This window comes from Ammospiza caudacuta, chromosome 3 (genome assembly GCF_027887145.1).
Source record: "Ammospiza caudacuta isolate bAmmCau1 chromosome 3, bAmmCau1.pri, whole genome shotgun sequence".
Classification (NCBI taxonomy): Eukaryota; Metazoa; Chordata; class Aves; order Passeriformes; family Passerellidae; genus Ammospiza; species Ammospiza caudacuta.
In genome coordinates this window covers 91,018,729-91,037,274 of record NC_080595.1, presented here as the reverse complement: position 1 = coordinate 91,037,274, position 18,546 = coordinate 91,018,729, and the positions used below count along the sequence as shown (strand labels likewise).

Below are 18,546 nucleotides of genomic sequence, written 5' to 3'. Positions count from 1 at the left end.
GTATTTCAAACCTGAATGATCATACCAGCTACTCCCAAGGTGCTTACAAATATATTACGTCTTGAGAGCAAAGTGTTGTGAAAGCAAGGTGCAGTCTGCTTTGCAGACTGTGGCAAGGCAGAGGGGGTTTATTTCTACACCTTTGGGACAGAACACAGAGCAACAGATACTCACAGTCCATTTAATTTCAAATAAAAATATTACAGCAGACAATAAACAGCATTGTGAAGTGGCCTGATGCAACAGAGAAGCTGCTGCTTAGAAGGAAACTGTGTTCCAACAACTGTCAGTAACCAGATCTGATGCTTAATAGTCTATGACATGAGTGAAGAAAAAAAGAAATTAGAAAAAATATGGAAAAATGAACCTGAGGGAGAAAACAGAAGAATAATATTTCCCAAAATACCTCAATGAAGTGACATTTCCGAAAGTCAAGTTACGAGACAGACTATATTGAACTTAGTTGCCTGAAATCTCAATGGATACTTGTGACCAAACAAGAAATGTCAATGTTGGCATTAAATCACCCTCTGAAGGGGGTGCTCCTCTCCCCTGCCTCTAAGGGGAGGCTGAAGGGACTGGCTTCATCAAAACTTCTAACTATCTCAGTTGAGACACAATCATTTTTGAGTGTTCAGCTGTAACTGAAGAGCATGCTGAGGGATTCCTCCTGAGTATGGACCTATTGGAAAGAGACTAGACAGCTAAACCAGATGTAGATGTCTACAGAGTTAGGTGAGATGGGTTTTCCTAAGTTGTCTACACTATCATTAACTTTTAGGCTTGAACTCATGTTTCCCTACCAGGTGATCACTAGACTCGGGATGTCTCCTAGAGTTTATCAGGGGCAGGCCTACAAATGGTGAATCCAGACAAGTTTCCTAAGAGAGGTTTGGGTTTGTGAAGCAGCCAGATGAACCTTGGTGCACATGTCACTGCATGGGAACTTCAATCTCCTACATTATTCTAGATTCTGTGTCATAAGTCATATGTGTCCAAAAATATGGGAAACACTGTTTCCAGCAGTGTCAGAGGCTGGATGGAAGACCTTCCCAAAATGTAAGGAGGGGACAGAGGGACATAGAGTCCTAACCAGAATGGGGAGCTGCAAGAGGTGCTGCCAGTCAGGGGTCTTCTTCTGTGAGGCCTGGCTCTCCTTATGTACCAAATGGGATAGAGAGTGTTCCACATGGGGACTAGACACCTCCTAAAAGACAGTACATTGCAGTGGTGACTTTTTTTTGATGCCTTGTCCTTCTGTGATTCTACCTCTAAATAAATGATTAAGCTTATTTTATTGTCAAGCATGGAACACAATGATGTAACAGGTACCAACAGTAAAGATTGACAAGATGAGGATCATTTTCGGCTACCAAGCAATCAAGTATGCATACAGGAAGGACATGAAGGTGACAGCCTGCTGTACTGTAACTGCAGGTGATGGCTACAACACTATTACCCAGGTAGGTTAGATAGGCAGGAAGGTACATGGGAATGTATGCTGTATTTGAATGTATGACTTTTTGAAATCTATTGAGTTGTCCAAAGAACGCAGTCAGGACTGCGGAGTGCAGTTTGCCTTCTGCTGCCACACTTCATTTACTGTCTCTTTCAGCTGTCTTTGGTGTGTTTTTTCACTGAGTCAAATTCAGGAAATATAAAAAAAAACAAACCAACCCAGATGTCCAGAGAGGATTCAACAGAAGTCACCTGAAGGAATATGCACTAAGCAAGGCATAGAAGCTTGTGAAAGATTTGAGCTGAATTAGTTGATGTGATTTATGTAAAACGACAATGTGTAAAAAGTAAAAAAAAAAAACCAAAACAAATTAAAAAAACCCTAGAATAAAAGTGAGATTGCCATAGCAGTATTCTTTTAATATGAGTGAGCTTTTCAGCTGTTATAATTATTTTTAGCCAGCATGGTAACAAGCAATATAAATAGGAGGCATATAACCATTTTGTGCTAGCATACGTTTCCAAAGATCATAACCTCTGATTTATTTTACATTTCTACATAGTCAGAATTAGTCAGGAATTTATTTTCTGTAGGTCAGAAGTAGCTAAACAGAGATAATAAGTTTTGTTTGCTCAAGAGACAGAAGTTTCCTGTTTGCAGAGAGCTGTTTGGAACGCTCAGTGTAGGAGGCGCTCCAGAGTTATATAATCTTAAGGCAGAACTGCTGTAAGTTTAGAGTGGGTCACACTGTGCAAAAGGTAAGGAAGTTTTTTGCTTTAGTTTTCCCTCAAATGCAGGGACTTGCACATGAAACTCAGTAATTAAATGGGTTTTATAGAATAAATGTGTGTATGTATTTTCTGTACTAACATGGTTATGTGCACCAAATGTTAATTCTCAATCAGCTGCTTTTAAGGTGTAGAGAATTAAGAAGTACAGATAACAAAAGTGGGGAGTGTTTCACCGCCTCCTTCCTACTCCAGAGAAGCTGACATGTTATTTACAAGGGGAATATGGTGGTGATTTGGCCGTTTTCCTTTTGCTGCTGTTAAAGCTTCAGCTTTGTTGCTGACAGGGTGTCACAGTTCTGAGTGGGGTGGGTGACACTCTGCCTAGAAACTGTTGTTGCTCGAAATTCCAGCAGAGTTGGAACTGGACCAAGCAAGCATTGCCCTGAGGCTGTGCCTGTGGTAAAGGCAAATCTGATGTTACCAGAGGCAAAATTAATTTCCATTTTTTAGAGGTTTGTCTAAAGACATTTCAGAAGCATGGAGTGTTGTAAAAGGGATTGACTGATGGAAAGGATTCCTTCCTGGCTGGTTATAATGGAGCATAAATGGCTGCTGGAGAAAGCAGAGTAATTGCTGAGTTTATAGCATGTATCTGATTAAACAGTAACTGTGTTCTGAGATAATGCCAAAATACACAAATAGCACATGCAGCTTTCTGGTCAGAACAAAACACATTGTGCGCAAAGATTAAAATACTTTAAAATCCTCTGTCTGGGCCAATTCTAAGTACAGAATTGTGCTTAAATATTCTGCATGTAAAGTAATACTTGAAGGCAGAATGATACATGGCAGTCTCTCAATATAATCTTGTACCTCCGCTGTTGATTAATTAAAGTCTTGAACCATAAATCAGTGGTTCCAAACAAGACAATTTGAGAGCCAGTTAGAGATCCAAAACTGTAACCCTGCTTTCTTCATTGCAGATACCAGGGAATCAGGAGGTGGAAACATGTCTGGAAAACCCAAGCTGCACTACTTCAATGGACGTGGCCGCATGGAAACAATTCGGTGGCTCCTGGCAGCAGCTGGGGTTGAGGTTTGCTTCTGGTCTTTTATACTGCAATCCTGTGACAAATATGTGCTTCTACTGCTCCTTCTGAAAAGTGTGACTGAGCAGCAGTTTCAAGCTCTGCCTTCAATGCATTGTTGAGCAGGCCAACAGGGACCATGAGCTTGCCCTAAGCAGGGGGCGAGTTCCTGTCTGACTTGCATGCATCGTGTGCAAAGCCTGCAGGTAGCACCAGAAATGCTCCTCCCCTGTAGCTAGAGAGAGAAGAAATTTAGAACCCCAGCAGCAGAACCTGGCTTCTTAATCTTCTGATTACAGAAGTCAAGCACCTGCAATTCTGAGTGCCTTCAGTTAAATTCCAATGTCCAAAACAGCAAGAGATTATTATTGCTGCCTCGATGTAGTTTGCCATTGAACGTACTGGATATTGTAAATCACAAAGTAAATTTATTACCTCTGACAGATTCTGATGGTAAACCTGAGATGGTGTATGGGAATCTGTGTGTTTCAAGATCCAGGGGTTTCTGTCACAGTTATGGCCAAAGTGCCTGACAGCTTTCAAATATTATTTATGTTTTAAAAATATAATATTGCCCAAAAGACATCTCTTTAGGCCTTCTTTACCTAAAGGCGGAGAGGCTAAATCATGGCAGGAACTTTTCTCCTTCCTGCAGTTTGAAGAATCTTACCTGGAAAAAAAGGAGGATCTGACAAAGTTACAGAAGGGTAAGTTTCCTTCACTTTTAGATAACAACAGCAGCAATAGAAAAATAGGAAGAATCAGAATTGAAATTAGAATTAGAGTTACTTGTCTGAGAACACTTAAGAATTGTTAAATCTTAGTGCCTTAAAAAGAAAGTCTCTTAACTGGATTTTGTACATGAGCTCTCAGGGGTGCCGAGAGAGGTCCTGCAGTTTGATAGCTGATATCATCCACCCAGTTGCTTCAATCTTCACTGAATGCCAGAAGGTCTGAGGTCAGAAGAGACCTCTCAAGATTGCCTAATCCACCTCCCCCACTTCAAGCAAGGCCCCCTCCAGCCACTTACCCAGGACCATGTCCAGCTGGGTATTGCGTATCTCCAAGGATGGAGAATGTACAGCTTCTCTGGACAACCCACACAGTCAAAGAGCCTTTCTTGAAGTTCAGACATTTGACTCTCCTGTGCTTCAGTTTGTGTCCATTGCCTTCCATCCTATGGCCATAGCGACCTTTGTCTTCAGATCATCTTGAAAGTCATTAGCATCTTAGGTTGCCTACAAATTGTTGCTTTATAATCCCTTTGAAAACAGAGTTCCAGATTTCCGAGTTTACCTGTTCCTCTGCTGCATTCCTGCCTCCCAAGGCAACAACCCACTGTGCTGCTTCAGCTTCTGTCTTTCTGAACATGATAATCATGTTTCTTCCCAACCAAATTGCATGTCTGTGCTCTTCACCTGGCCTGTGAAAAGCAACCTGAGCTTGGGTTAGCATTTGCAGTCCTGCTGTCCTGTAGGAATAATGACTTGGTCCCTATGTAACAGGCTGCCTTTCAAAAAGTATTTTAGGACACAAGCATAAAGCTAAAAAAAATGTACACTTACAAAAGGGACATATCATTCCCTAAGCAAAAACTCTTGCTGACTCTCTGATCTGATACCTCTCTTTCTGGAGGTATTTCTTCTTGCTAGGACAAGGCTTCTGCATACTAGCAGAAGAATTGCATGGCTCCAGCCTCACTCCAAGTGATATTTGGGTCTTGCAGGAATCTCATGGAACTCATTTGTTGGTCTCACTTCATGCTTGTATAGATTGGATGCCATTTATAAAGTCAATAAAGTTGTCACAAAGATATTCTATGCATTTCTATTCACTATTATTTATATATTCATTGGTATTCACATTTTAAGTCAGCCAGTGATTAGAAAGTCCAGATGTATTTAGCAAAAGATGACAGAAACGGACTGGACAAGGTTTTTCAGTCCTTCTCATCTCTGTGAACCTCCATGAAAATCACCTGTGTTAGAGCCATGCAGTGCATGTGTTTTTCAATGTGTGACAGCTGTCAGATCTGCATTTGACTGTTGTCTCAATCTGCAATTCCCACAACTTCATTGCTATAGTATTAAGTTATTAACGTGTCACTGCTGCATGGTGAGCATTTTCCACACCTTCCTGTAAGAATGAGGAAGGTTGCTACCAAAAGGGTTGTCAAGAATTGGAACAGGCTGCCCAAGGAGGTGGTTGAGTCACTGCATGTAGACAGACGTGCACTTGGGGAGAGGGTTTAGTGGTGGAATTAGGCATTGCTGGTTTTACAATTGGATTTGATGATCTTGGGATATTTTATCCAGCCAGATTGATTCAGATTCTAAATAAAAATGAATACGTTTGGTTTCTTTGCCTAACACATGTGGGTGGTTCTCACTGAGGGACTGAACTTCTCCTTGTGTTCTTCCCCTTGGCCTAGATGGATCCCTGCTCTTTCAGCAAGTGCCAATGATGGAGATGGACAGGATGAAGCTGGTGCAGACCAGAGCCATTGCCAACTACATATCAACCAAGTACAACCTCTACGGGAAGGACGTGAAGGAGAGAGCCCTGTACTGTAACAGTACCACTTTGCTTGTTAGACCCCAGCTCACCCAGTAGCTCAGGGAAACACAAGGGTATCCAGCTCCCAGCTCGATTCAGTGGGAGAGGGCAGCAGTGCACGAGATCACTGTGACTGCAGCTGATGTCTGCAGCAGAGAGAGACAGCTGGATTCCATAGGGCAAGCGAGCCCAGGAATCATCAGTCAGAGGTCAATGCACTTACCAGAAGAAAGCAGTCAGGGGGGCAGACTGTCCCACTGATGCTGCATTTCATTTTCTCCTGCAGTTGTCAGCAGCATCATTTTACCCTCCTCACATTCAGGGCAATGTCTTTTAAGGGAAGAAAAACCCTTCTCTCTCTAATTACCAGGAATTTGTGCAGATTTCATAACAGTTTATTAAAGGAGAGGACTCCTGGGGCTCATGTTTTCACCTGAGGTATTTCTGAATGCTTCAGTATAATAAGTCCTGGTAAACACATGTGTCACGATATTTGCTAGAAATGGTATGGAGCTGCTGTTAAACTTAGGCTGTCTTACTGGATTTTTAACACGAGTCTGGATGGCACACATGAGAATTCTGTAGTCAGGTTCACAAACCCATATTCCAGACAATAATCAGTCCCAGCAAAAAGTGGGAGTCCTACAGTCTTTAGGTTTCCCTAGGAATTTTGCATTTGCCTTTGGCCCAAGCTCCCCCCTGCCTGGCCCCAGTGCAACTGCATTCCAGGGGGAACTTTGCCAGGGTATATGTGTGTGTGTGGGAGACAGAAGAGGCAGGGATTTCCCAGCATCTCAGTGAGGTTGTGCCAGGAGTTAATTGTGCTCTACGCTTGGTCAGGTCACTACTCTGTGTGTGACCTGACCAAGTGTATCTCTTCCTTTCAGAATTGATATGTACGTGGAAGGAATGTTTGATCTGAATGAGTTACTTATGACATATGAAATCCAACCAGCAGACAAAAAGGAGCAGCATTTTGCAAATATGATGGACAAGGCTGAAAACAGATACTTCCCAGCCTTTGAGAAGGTATGTGGCAAAGAGCTTGTAGCTCAATTGATGCTGTTACCTTGAAGCTCCATCCTGGAAGCACACTGGTTTAATGGAGGAAAACAGAAGAGAAGCTACCCCTGGAAAACCAACGCTCTGGTTTCAGTGGTGCTGGGATTAAGGTGGAGACAGGATACTACAGAGGGGACAGAAGGCACTTCAAATCTGGGAGAGATGTACAGCTGCAAAAACCCAGCACACACAGAGCTCCCCAAATGTCCATGTTTCAGTGTGTGTGTTGTTCAGACAAAAGACTCTACAGCACCAACTGTGACATCAAGGTTCCTACTAAAATGTAGATGGCCCTGTACCATACATGCTGTGTAAAAGCATTGCAGTTCCTCCTGTATCTCATACAGCTGAGCCTTCAGTGCAGCTACAGCAGGCAAGGCAAGATGAGCCCAACTGAGCTGCCAGACAGGAATGTAGAAGTGAACGACCTGATAGATGATGCCTAGGGTGGCAGTGCCTTCAGATCATTGTTTGTACTTCAAGTGTTTGAACTGCATTTCCTTCTTTCACTGACAACTCTGTGCAATATGTGACCCTGCTTTGAAGATATCACATTATTTATGAGAAAAGAACTGATAAAAGAGAGAGAAAAGACATCATCTGCTTCTGGTTCTCTGTTTTTAGGTTTTGAAAGACCATGGAAAAGACTTTCTGGTTGGCAACCAGCTGAGCAGGGCAGATGTTCAATTACTTGAAATCATTTTGATGGTAGAGGAGTGGAAGCCTGATATCTTTGCCAAATTTCCTCTCTTGCAGGTAAATGAATGGGCAATTTGAATGGAGAATGAATTTTAAAGAGCACTGATTTAAAGTGGCTGGGATATTTGTGGGAGTGAGATGGTCAGAAGTGACATGCAAAATAATAAAATATCCTAAAAACTTTTAGCTGGCCCCACATCCTCATTGTTGTTGCCACATTCTGTCACTACAACCGCAAAAGCATAAGAGGGGAAGTGTATAGTTTTTTCTGCAGCATCAAGCTGTGATGTGACTTCCAGAACATGGATAACGTTGAAATGGCTGACAGTTGCAATGATTCTTAAGCACTGTGCTGTTTTGGTTTTGTTTTGTAGAGTTTCAAAGCAAGACTAAGCAACATCCCCACAATAAAGAAATTCCTGCAGCCTGGCAGCCAGAGGAAACTGCCATCAGATGACGATGTTGTAGACAAAGTGATGAAAATTTTCTACTCCTGAGCCACACCCTAAAGCCACAGAAACTCTGTTTCATTGTATTTGCAGATAGTAGGAAGGTGAAATTAATGAAAAGAATGGAAATGTCAAATTAATGGAAAGAGTGAAAAAATGTTTTTGATCTTTCCTTACCAACAGGGCTGGTTTTAGCCTACTGCAGACACTTCAGTGTTAAACTACATGAGTGTACCAGAAAAGGAAACAGTTCACTAAATAGGGTGTATATGGGACAACACAAAATGTCTTAGATAACTAAAAAGCTACCTGAAATAAATTCTTACTATTGATACTCAAAACCCAGCTGTTCATTGATTTCTTGCTGCAACTTCTAGGCCTAAGATCTGTCTGGTTTTGTTTTTCTGCCATTCCCAACAATTGTTGCAAAATTAGGAGAGATTATCCCAAATAGTAGGCCATGTTTTTTTTTTTTTTTTTTTTCCCTAGGAAATTCATAGAAAAGCCTGCATGTTCTGGCTAGATGAGGTAGAATGTTTGGATTCAGCTTTCCTCTGAGCTTAACTTGGAATATCCTGGGACCAGAGCTCCTAGTGTGCCTCTGCTTTGCCACTAGACACTTGAAGTCGTGTAATGCAGCTTCAGCAATGTTTCCTTTATCAGGAGATCTATTGCAGCAGCTAAAAGCCCTTTGCAGACTCTGAGAAACAAATGCTGGTCAGCAGCTTAAAACTTGTTAAGGAAGGATTCAGGATGGTGTCAGGTCTTAATGAGACCCTGGAATGCAGGAATCAATATTGACTTATATCACTGTATATTAAACCAAGTTTAATGCAAGTTGTACTGGAGTTGTTCATTTTAATCACTTAAATCCAGCTCCACTAATGAGGTTATCAAGACTGTTGAATTTTGATAAATATGTGCATTTATGTAGTGAAATGTGTTCCTGTCCATGGCAGGAGGGTTGGAACTAGATGATCTTTAAGGTCCCTTCTACCCCAAACCATTCTATGGTTCTGTGATACTAATTAAACATCAAATAAACCAAGTTTGTAAATGAAAGAGTCAGTGCCCTAAATCCAGCTACAACTAGAGCACTGTCAGTTTTCAGCTGGGCAAACTCAGGGCTCTGTAGCTCTTGCTAAAGCCAACAGTTTCTTCATGAGAAATGTCATGCTGCTGGAACCAGTTTTTTCATTTAAAAAGAAAATAAACCCATGTTTTTCATCAGCAGAAAAGCATGCTAAAAGATGCAGAGAGTTGTTGCTGGAGCTGTTTCTCTCCTGCTTCACTGGAGCATTTGGGCAACACTTGCAGCTAGTGTCCAGTAAGGATCTGAGGGACACAACCCCTCCTACTGTAACAAACCAATTGTTTTGTGTGACACACTGCAATTTATACAACCTCCCTGTGTTACATAAGTGAATATTCCTGCTCACTGCTATCTTTAGGGTAATTCAGCCAAATTCTCATGTATTTTTGGACTTTGACTGCAGGTACTGCCGACATCAATATTAACCACGTAGATTAGATCGGCAGGATGGAGCAAGGAAGATTATTCTGTACTAACTGTCTCAGATCAATACAATTCTATAATGTAAGTACTCAGGAGTGCAGAGAGCAGTTTGCCATCTGATACCACACTTCATTCACTGTCTCACACAGTTCTCTTTGGTGTTGGTGCATATTTCTACTGAGTCAAAGTGAGGGTAACATTTTTTACAGAAAAAAATTCAAAACCAACCCTGCTGCCCAGAGATGAAATTGAGCAGAAGTGTCCTGAAGGAATATACACTTAGCAAGGCATAAAAGCTTGTGACAGATTTGAGCTGAATTAGTTGATGTGATTTATGTAAAGTGGCAATGTATAAAAAGTAAAAAACTAAAAGCCATTAGAATAAAAGTGTGATTGGCATTGCAGCATTCTTTTCAACTGAGTTTTTCAGCCATTGCAATTTTTTTAAACTAGCAAGAGGAGGCACATAACCATCTGTGCTAGGACAGATATTTCCAATGACCATGACCTCTCATCTACCTTACATATTGACATTGTCAGCATTAGTCAGGATTTTATTTTCTGTAGGTGAGATGTAACTTAATAGAGGTAATTGATTTTGTTTGCTTAAGAGAAAGAGATTTCCCATTTGCAGAGAATTGTTGGCAATACTTGGTGTGGGAGGGGCTATAGAGATATATGATCTGAAGACAGAACAGCTGAGAGCTTAGAGTGAGTTCCACTGTGCACAAGGTAAGTGGGTTCTTTTAGTTTGGACATGCAGGGAGTTGTTGTATGTGAAACTCAGTCATTGAATGGGTTTTATAGATTGAATGTGTGTATGTACTATCTTTAGTAACATGGTTATGTGCACCAAATGTTAATTCTTAATCAGCTGCTTCTGAGGTGCAGAGAATTAGAAAAAGAAGTGCAGATACAACAAGTGGGGAGTGTTTTCTCTCACCTCCTCCTTCCTACTGTCGAGAAGCTGACATTTTATTTACAAGGGGAATATGGTGGTGGTTTGGCCATTTTCCTTTTGCTGCTGTTAAGGCTTCAACTTTGTTGCTGACAGGGTGTCAGTAGCTGTGAGGCTGGTACAGGCTGGGCACTGTTTGGGTGTGTTTGTGGCTGATGTGCACACATGGTTCTGAGTGGGGTGGGTGACACTCTGCCTAGAAACTGTTGTTGCTTTAAGTGTCTAACTAGAAACTGTTGTTCCTCGAAATTCCAGCAGAGTTGGAACTGGACCAAGCAAGCATTGCCCTGAGGCTGTGCCTGTGGTAAAGGCAAATCTGATGTTACCAGAGGCAAAATTAATTTCCATTTTTTAGAGGTTTGTCTAAAGACATTTCAGAAGCATGGAGTGTTGTAAAAGGGATTTACTGATGGAAAGGATTCCTTCCTGGCTGGTTATAATGGAGCATAAATGGCTGCTGGAGAAAGCAGAGCAGTTGCTGAGTTTATAGCATGTATCTGATTAAACAGTAACTGTGTTCTGAGATAATGCAAAAATACACAATGAGCACATTCAGTGTTCTGGTCAGAACAGAACACTTTGAATGAAAACTGTTTTGGTTGACTGGTTTTCTCTCTGGGCCAATTGCTGTAAGTACAGAGTTCTGCTTAAACATTCTGCATGTGTGAGTAATATTTGAAGGCAGAATGATACGCGACAGTCTGTCAATATATTCTAACTTTTACCTCCACTGTTGATTAATTCAAGTCTTGGACGATAAATCATTGGTTTCAAAAAAGACAACTTTGAAAGCTAATTAGAGAGTTGAATCCAGGATTGTGAATGTTAATTGCTCAACCCTGCTTTCTTCATTGCAGATACCAGGGAATCAGGAGGTGGAAACATGTCTGGAAAACCCAAGCTGCACTACTTCAATGGACGTGGCCGCATGGAACCAATTCGGTGGCTCCTGGCAGCAGCTGGGGTTGAGGTTTGCTTCTGGTCTTTTGTTCTGAGATCCTGTGACAAATATGTGCTTCTACTGCTCCTTCTGAAAAGTGTGACTGAGCAGCAGTTTCAAGCTCTGCCTTCAGTGCATTGCTGAGAGGCCAACAGGGACCATGAGCTTGCCCTAAGCAGGAGGCAAGTTCCTGTCTGACTTGCATGCATCGTGTGCAAAGCCTGCAGGTAGCACCAGAAATGCTCCTCCCCTGTAGCTAGAGAGAGAAGAAATTTAGAATCCCAGCAGCAGAACCTGGCTTCTTAATCTTCTGATTAATCACAGAGGTCAAGCACCTGCAAGTCTGAGTACCTTCAGTTAAATTCCAATGTCCAAAACTACGGGTTTTGTTTTTTTTTTTTTCCTCTGACAGATTCTGATGGTAAACCTGAGATGGTGTATGCGAATCTGTGTGTTTCAAGATACAAGGGCTTCTGTCACAGTTATGGCCAATGTGCCTGAAAGATTTCAAACATGATTTATGTTTTAGAAATATAAAATTGCCCAAAACATATCACTTTAGGGCTTTTTTACCTAAAGGAGGAGAGGCTAAATCATGGAATGACAATAGAGCTTTTCTCCTTCCTGCAGTTTGAAGAATCTTACCTGGAAAAAAAGGAGGATCTTACAAAGTTACAGAAGGGTAAGTTTCCTTCACTCTTAGATAATACAAGCAGCAATAATAATAATAAAAATAATCAGAATAGAAATTAGAATTGCTTGTCTGAGATCTCCTAAGAATTCTGAAGTCTTAGTGCCTTAAAAGAAAATGGCTTAGACTGGATTGTACATGAGCTCTCAGAGTTGCACACTGCAGTGTTAGGTGATATCATCCACCCAGGTGCTTCAACCTCCACTGAATGCCAGAAGGGCTGAGGTCAGAAGGGACCTCTCAAGATTATCTACTCCACCTCCCCACTTCAAGCAAGGCCCCCTCCAGCCACTTACCCAGGACCATGCCCAGCTGGGTTTTGAGTATCTCCAAGGATGGAGAATGTACAGCTTCTCTGGACAACCCACACAGTCCAAGAGCCTTTCTTGAAGTTCAGATGGGTGACTCTCCTTTGTTGTATTGCACTAAATAGTTCATTTAGTTGTTGTTTTGCACTGGGTGTCTGGTAAATTGCACTGGTCACATGGTCTGTCTCCTTCTCCCCTTTGCCCCCTAAGCCCCAGTAGCAGTGGTTTCTCCCTGGTCTCCTCCTCTCCTCTCTCCCTCCCCACTTGTATCCCACTGCCTGTGGTTCTTTACCTCCACCCTCCATTCCCCGGTTTAAAATCTCCCACCATCAAGCATTCCTCCTCTTTTCCCCTAGGGATGTTGCCTGGATTTCCAGGTGACACGTCTCAAGGAATAAAGTAGGGCTCTGGTCCTGAGGAGAAGAGAGCCTCGAGTCTTTTCCTTTTGTCCTCGTAAAGGCTGGGATGGGTGGGGGTCCAGAGCAGCTGGATGGCACCGAACGGCCCCAGAGATCAGCCCCTACAGTTGGCACCCAGGGGTCGTCTCCCACGAGGTCTCACTCCTTTGCTTCACTTTGTGACCACTGCTTTCCATCCTATGGCCATAGAGGCCTTTGTCTTCAGATCATCTTGAAAGTCATTAGCATCTTAGGTTGCCTTCAAAGTTGTGGTTTTATGATCCCTAAGAAAAAAGAGTTCCAGATTTCCGAGTTTACCTGTTCCTCTGCTGCATTCCTGCCTCCCAAGGCAACAACCCACCATGCTGGCTTCAGCTTCTGTCTTCCTGGACATGATTATCATGTCTCTTCCAAACCAACTGCATGTCTGTGCTCTTCACCTGGCCTGTGAAAAGCAACCTGAGCTTGGGTTAGCATTTGCAGTCCTGCTGTCCTGTAGGAATAATGACTTGGACCCTATGTAACAGGCTGCCTTTCAAAAAGTGTTTTGTGACACAAGCAGAATGCTAAATGCACCCTTACAAAGAAAGACATATATGATCAATCATCTGAGTCAAGAAATATGATTCCATCAAGCAAAAACTCTTGCAGACTCTCTGATCTGATACCTCTCTTTCTGGAGAACAATTTTTATGTCATTCAGGCTAAGATAAGATTTCTCTGTGATAGCAAAAGCGTTGCATGGCTCCAGCCTCACTCCAAGTGATATTTGGGTCTTGCAGGAATCTCATGGAGGTCTCTCATTGTTCCCACTTCATGCCTAGACAGATGAACTGCCATTTATAAAGTCAATAAAGTTGTCACAAAGACCTTTTTGCTTTTCAATTCACTATTATTTATATATTCATTAGTATTCACATTATATGTTGGCCAGTGCTTAGAAAGTGCAGATGTATTTAGCAGAACATGACAGAAACTGGCTGGACCAGATCTTTCAGTCCTTCTCATCTCTGTGAACCTCCATGAAAATCACCTGTGTTAGAGCCATGCAGTGCATGTATTTTCAGTGTGTGACAGCTGCCAGTTCTGCCTTTGGCTGATTCCTCAATCTCAAATTCCCACAACTTCACTGCTATATTATTAAGTTATTAACGTGTCACTGCTGCATGGTGAGCATTTTTCACACCTTCCTGTAAGAATGGGGAAGATTGTTACCAAAAGTGTTGTCAAGCATTGGAACAGGCTGCCCAAGGAGGTGGTTGAGTCACTGCATGTAGACAGACGTGCACTTGGGGAGAGGGTTTAGTGGTGGAATTAGGCATTGCTGGTTTTACAATTGGATTTGATGATCTTGGGATATTTTATCCAGCCAGATTGATTCAGATTCTAAATAAAAATGAATACGTGTGGTTTCTTTGCCTAACACATGTGGGTGGTTCTCACTGAGGGACTGAACTTCTCCTTGTGTTCTTCCCCTTGGCCTAGATGGATCCCTGCTCTTTCAGCAAGTGCCAATGGTGGAGATGGACGGGATGAAGCTGGTGCAGACCAGAGCCATTGCCAACTACATATCAACCAAGTACAACCTCTACGGGAAGGACGTGAAGGAGAGAGCCCTGTACTGTAACAGTACCACTTTGCTTGTTAGACCCCAGCTCACCCTGTAGCTCAGGGAAACACAAGGGTATCCAGCTCCCAGCTCGATTCAGTGGGAGAGGGCAGCAGTGCACGAGATCACTGTGACTGCAGCTGATGTCTGCAGCAGAGAGAGACAGCTGGATTCCATAGGGCAAGCGAGCCCAGGAATCATCAGTCAGAGGTCAATGCACTTACCAGAAGAAAGCAGTCAGGGGGGCAGACTGTCCCACTGATGCTGCATTTCATTTTCTCCTGCAGTTGTCAGCAGCATCATTTTACCCTCCTCACATTCAGGGCAATGTCTTTTAAGGGAAGAAAAACCCTTCTCTCTCTAATTACCAGGAATTTGTGCAGATTTCATAACAGTTTATTAAAGGAGAGGACTCCTGGGGCTCATGTTTTCACCTGAGGTATTTCTGAATGCTTCAGTATAATAAGTCCTGGTAAACACATGTGTCACGATATTTGCTAGAAATGGTATGGAGCTGCTGTTAAACTTAGGCTGTCTTACTGGATTTTTAACACGAGTCTGGATGGCACACATGAGAATTCTGTAGTCAGGTTCACAAACCCATATTCCAGACAATAATCAGTCCCAGCAAAAAGTGGGAGTCCTACAGTCTTTAGGTTTCCCTAGGAATTTTGCATTTGCCTTTGGCCCAAGCTCCCTCCCTGCCTGGCCCCAGTGCAACTGCATTCCATGGGGAACTTTGCCAGGGTATATGTGTGTGTGTGGGACAGAAGAGGCAGGGATTTCCCAGCATCTCAGTGAGGTTGTGCCAGGAGTTATTGTGCTGTTCAGACCTACTGTGTGACCTGACCAAGTGGATCTCTTCCTTTCAGAATCGATATGTACGTGGAAGGAATGTTCGATCTAAATGAGTTACTCATCATGTATGTTATCCAACCAGCAGACAAAAAGCAGGAATATTTTGCAAATATGATGGACAAGACTGAAAACAGATACTTCCCAGTCTTTGAGAAGGTATGTGGCAAAGAGCTTGTAGCTCAATTGATGCTGTTACCTTGAAGCTCCATCCTGGAAGCACACTGGTTTAATGGAGGAAAACAGAAGAGAAGCTACCCCTGGAAAACCAACGCTCTGGTTTCAGTGGTGCTGGGATTAAGGTGGAGACAGGATACTACAGAGGGGACAGAAGGCACTTCAAATCTGGGAGAGATGTACAGCTGCAAAAACCCAGCACACACAGAGCTCCCCAAATGTCCATGTTTCAGTGTGTGTGTTGTTTCACACAAAAGACTCTACAGCACCAGCTTTGACATCAAGGTTCCTACTAAAATGTAGATGGCCCTGTACCATACATGCTGTGTAAAAGCATTGCAGTTCCTCCTGTATCTCATACAGCTGAGCCTTCAGTGCAGCTACAGCAGGCAAGGCAAGATGAGCCCAACTGAGCTGCCAGACAGGAATGTAGAAGTGAAAGACCTGATAGATGATGCCTAGGGTGGCAGTGCCTTCAGATCATTGTTTGTACTTCAAGTGTTTGAACTGCATTTCCTTCTTTCACTGACAACTCTGTGCAATATGTGACCCTGCTTTGAAGATATCACATTATTTATGAGAAAAGAACTGATAAAAGAGAGAGAGAAGACATCATCTGCTTCTGTTCTCTGTTTTTAGGTTTTGAAAGACCATGGAAAAGACTTTCTGGTTGGCAACCAGCTGAGCAGGGCAGATGTTCAATTGCTTGAAGTCATTTTGATGGCAGAGGAGTACAAACCTGATATACTTGCCAAATTTCCTCTCTTGCAGGTAAATGAATGGGCAATTTTAATGTACAATGAATTTTAAAGAGCACTGATTTAACGTGGCTGAAAAATATGTGGGAGTGAGATGGTCAGAAGTGACATGCAAAATAATCAATACCCTAACAATTATATAATACTAGAATTATTATATTATAATCAAATACTCTAGCAATTTAGCTGGTCTCACCTACTCAATATTATTGCCACGTTTTGTCACTACAACCCCAAAAGCATAAGAGGGGAAGCACATCATTTCTTCTGCAGCATCAATTTGTGATGTGACTTTCAGAGCATGGATAACATTGAAATGTCTGACAGTTTCAATGATTCCTAAGCATGGTGCTGTTTTAATTTTGCTTTGTAGAGTTTCAAAGCAAGAATAAGCAATATCCCCACAATAAAGAAATTCCTGCAGCCTGGCAGCCAGAGGAAACCACGAACAACAGAGGAAGATGTCGCCAGAGCAATGAAAATATTCCGCTCTTGAGCAGCTGTCTGAACCTATACAAGCTGTATGGGTATTTCATTGTATTTGCTGATACTGGCAAAATGAAATTAATGGAATTAATGAAAAAAAAAAAAAGAAGTTTAATCTCTCTTTCCTTAGCTACAGACTGATTTCAGCCTACTGCAGACACTTCAATGTAAAGCTACATCAGTGTACCAGCCAAGGAAACAGTTTGCTAAATATGGGATATATTGGACAACACTGGGTGCCTTAAATGAGTAAAGACAATACCTGAAATAAATTCTTACTATTGATACTCAAAACCTGGCTCTTCATTGATTTCTTGCTGCTACTTCTACGCCTAAGATCTGTCTGGTTCTGTTTTTATGTCATTCCCAAGAATTGTTGGAAAATTAGGAGTGATTATCCCAAAGAGTAGATCTTTTTTGCAATACAGCTAGTCTGTAGCTGGACAAATAAGTCTGGCTAGAATATGAAACCTAATTTGGCTCTTCTGGTTTGATAAATAACGCCCTAGTTGAAGAGTGATAGGATAGATTTGAACTCAAACAGAGCACCCCAACTAATCCCTCTCAACTATAAATGCAGAGATATTACTAGTCAGAGTGCTGGGCTCTGTTAAGACCCACACCAAGCAGCAGCTGAGTTCCAGTAGTTTAGAGCTGCCTATAGAAGAAACTCTGAACAATAAAACACGCGGCTTGTTGAGGAATGCTCGGTGAGTCCCTGTTGTGTGTCTGCCTCCAACTAAGCACCCATATTGTAAGAGGTCCTGTATTTTTTTCTGGGAAATGCCAGGAAAAGCCTGCAGATTCTGGTTAGCTGAGGCTGAAAGTTTGGATTCTTCTTTCCTCTGAGCTTATCTTGGAATATCCTGGGACCAGAGCTCCTAGTGTGCCTCTGCTTTGGCACTAGACGCTTGAAGTCATGTAATACAGCTTCACCCATATTTCCTTTATCAGGAGATCTATTGCAGCAGCTAAAAGCCCTTTGCAGACTCTGAGAAACAAATGCTGGTCACCAGTTTAAAACTTACTGAGAAAGGAGGATTCAGGATGGTGTCAGGTCTTAGTGAGACCCTGGAATGTAGGATTTCATGTTGAGTTACATCACTTTATATTAAATCAGATTTTATACTAATTGTAGTCAAGTTGTTCATTTTAATCACTTAGATCAAGCTTCACTGAGGCAAAGTGGAAATTTTCCAGAATAGAAATCCATTTTGATTTAGGTGAAATGTACATTTTTGAGTTGAGTCTGTGGTTAGAAACCGTAGTTATTTAGCCTGACTGCAAGGCCTAAGCTCAGTGAAGTTACTTCAGTGAAGGACAGAGATAAGGGGGGGAGACAGAAGATGATAAAGAGAGACAGAAACTGTTATGGGAGCAGGTCAACCTGACCTAAGAATTCTTTCTGATAAAAAAGAAATAGCGGCAAATGTCATGCGAAATTCATAAAAATTAATATGCATGGACCTACTGTAAAACTGTATGCATATGTATTTGAGAGGGAGATAAAAAGAGACCTGAAGTTCTCAGAGGTACGCATGCCTTTTTAAGGAGAGCAATCTCTGCATGCGTCCAGCGCTGCAATAAAACATACCATTCCAATAAAACCCACAATTTGTGGGGTTTTCTTCTTTTCTCTGCAAAACATTATGGCGAGCCAGGCAGAAGTTCTCTATCCCCGCAGGGGCAGGGGGAATTGACGGACCTCCAAGGTGCACCCTAGGATTTTTTTCCTGGTGGGGCTCCACTCGTCTCAACTTGCCTCCTGCGAGGACAGACAAGGACCTGCTGGCCAGCAGAGGATAC

The 18,546-nt window shown here is 42.2% G+C and overlaps 2 protein-coding genes across 3 annotated transcripts; both read left to right on the top strand.

The window, feature by feature from the left end:
* The first annotated feature begins 2,951 nt into the window (after positions 1-2,951).
* Positions 2,952-8,371, top strand: LOC131556129 (glutathione S-transferase-like). The gene is made up of 6 exons (XM_058802546.1): positions 2,952-3,286; positions 3,934-3,985; positions 5,710-5,842; positions 6,722-6,863; positions 7,521-7,652; positions 7,970-8,371. The coding sequence occupies exons 1-6, from the start codon at positions 3,200-3,202 to the stop codon at positions 8,090-8,092; spliced, it is 669 nt and encodes a 222-aa protein (XP_058658529.1). The 5' UTR covers positions 2,952-3,199; the 3' UTR covers positions 8,093-8,371.
* LOC131556128 (glutathione S-transferase-like) lies at positions 6,792-17,034 on the top strand. 2 transcript variants are annotated; one of them, XM_058802545.1, is made up of 8 exons: positions 6,792-6,863; positions 7,521-7,652; positions 11,376-11,488; positions 12,089-12,140; positions 14,341-14,473; positions 15,337-15,478; positions 16,136-16,267; positions 16,628-17,034. In XM_058802545.1, exons 3-8 carry the CDS (start codon positions 11,402-11,404, stop codon positions 16,748-16,750), a joined length of 669 nt encoding a protein of 222 aa, XP_058658528.1. In that variant the 5' UTR covers positions 6,792-6,863; positions 7,521-7,652; positions 11,376-11,401; the 3' UTR covers positions 16,751-17,034. The 2 variants fall into 2 exon arrangements, with proteins under 2 accessions (XP_058658528.1, XP_058658527.1); XM_058802544.1 differs by lacking the exons at positions 6,792-6,863; positions 7,521-7,652 and adding an exon at positions 10,227-10,292.
* The last annotated feature ends 1,512 nt before the right edge of the window (positions 17,035-18,546 follow it).

Excerpts from the sequence above, each read along its gene's own strand:
- LOC131556129 (XM_058802546.1), top strand. The coding sequence starts at position 3,200 with ATGTCTGGAAAACCCAAGCTGCACTACTTCAATGGACGTGGCCGCATG. Across the intron at positions 5,843-6,721 it reads GACGTGAAGGAGAGAGCCCT|AATTGATATGTACGTGGAAG; the intron begins GTACTGTAACAG and ends TCTTCCTTTCAG. Across the intron at positions 7,653-7,969 it reads CCAAATTTCCTCTCTTGCAG|AGTTTCAAAGCAAGACTAAG; the intron begins GTAAATGAATGG and ends TTTGTTTTGTAG.
- LOC131556128 (XM_058802545.1), top strand. The coding sequence starts at position 11,402 with ATGTCTGGAAAACCCAAGCTGCACTACTTCAATGGACGTGGCCGCATG. Across the intron at positions 12,141-14,340 it reads TCTTACAAAGTTACAGAAGG|ATGGATCCCTGCTCTTTCAG; the intron begins GTAAGTTTCCTT and ends CCCTTGGCCTAG. Across the intron at positions 16,268-16,627 it reads CCAAATTTCCTCTCTTGCAG|AGTTTCAAAGCAAGAATAAG; the intron begins GTAAATGAATGG and ends TTTGCTTTGTAG.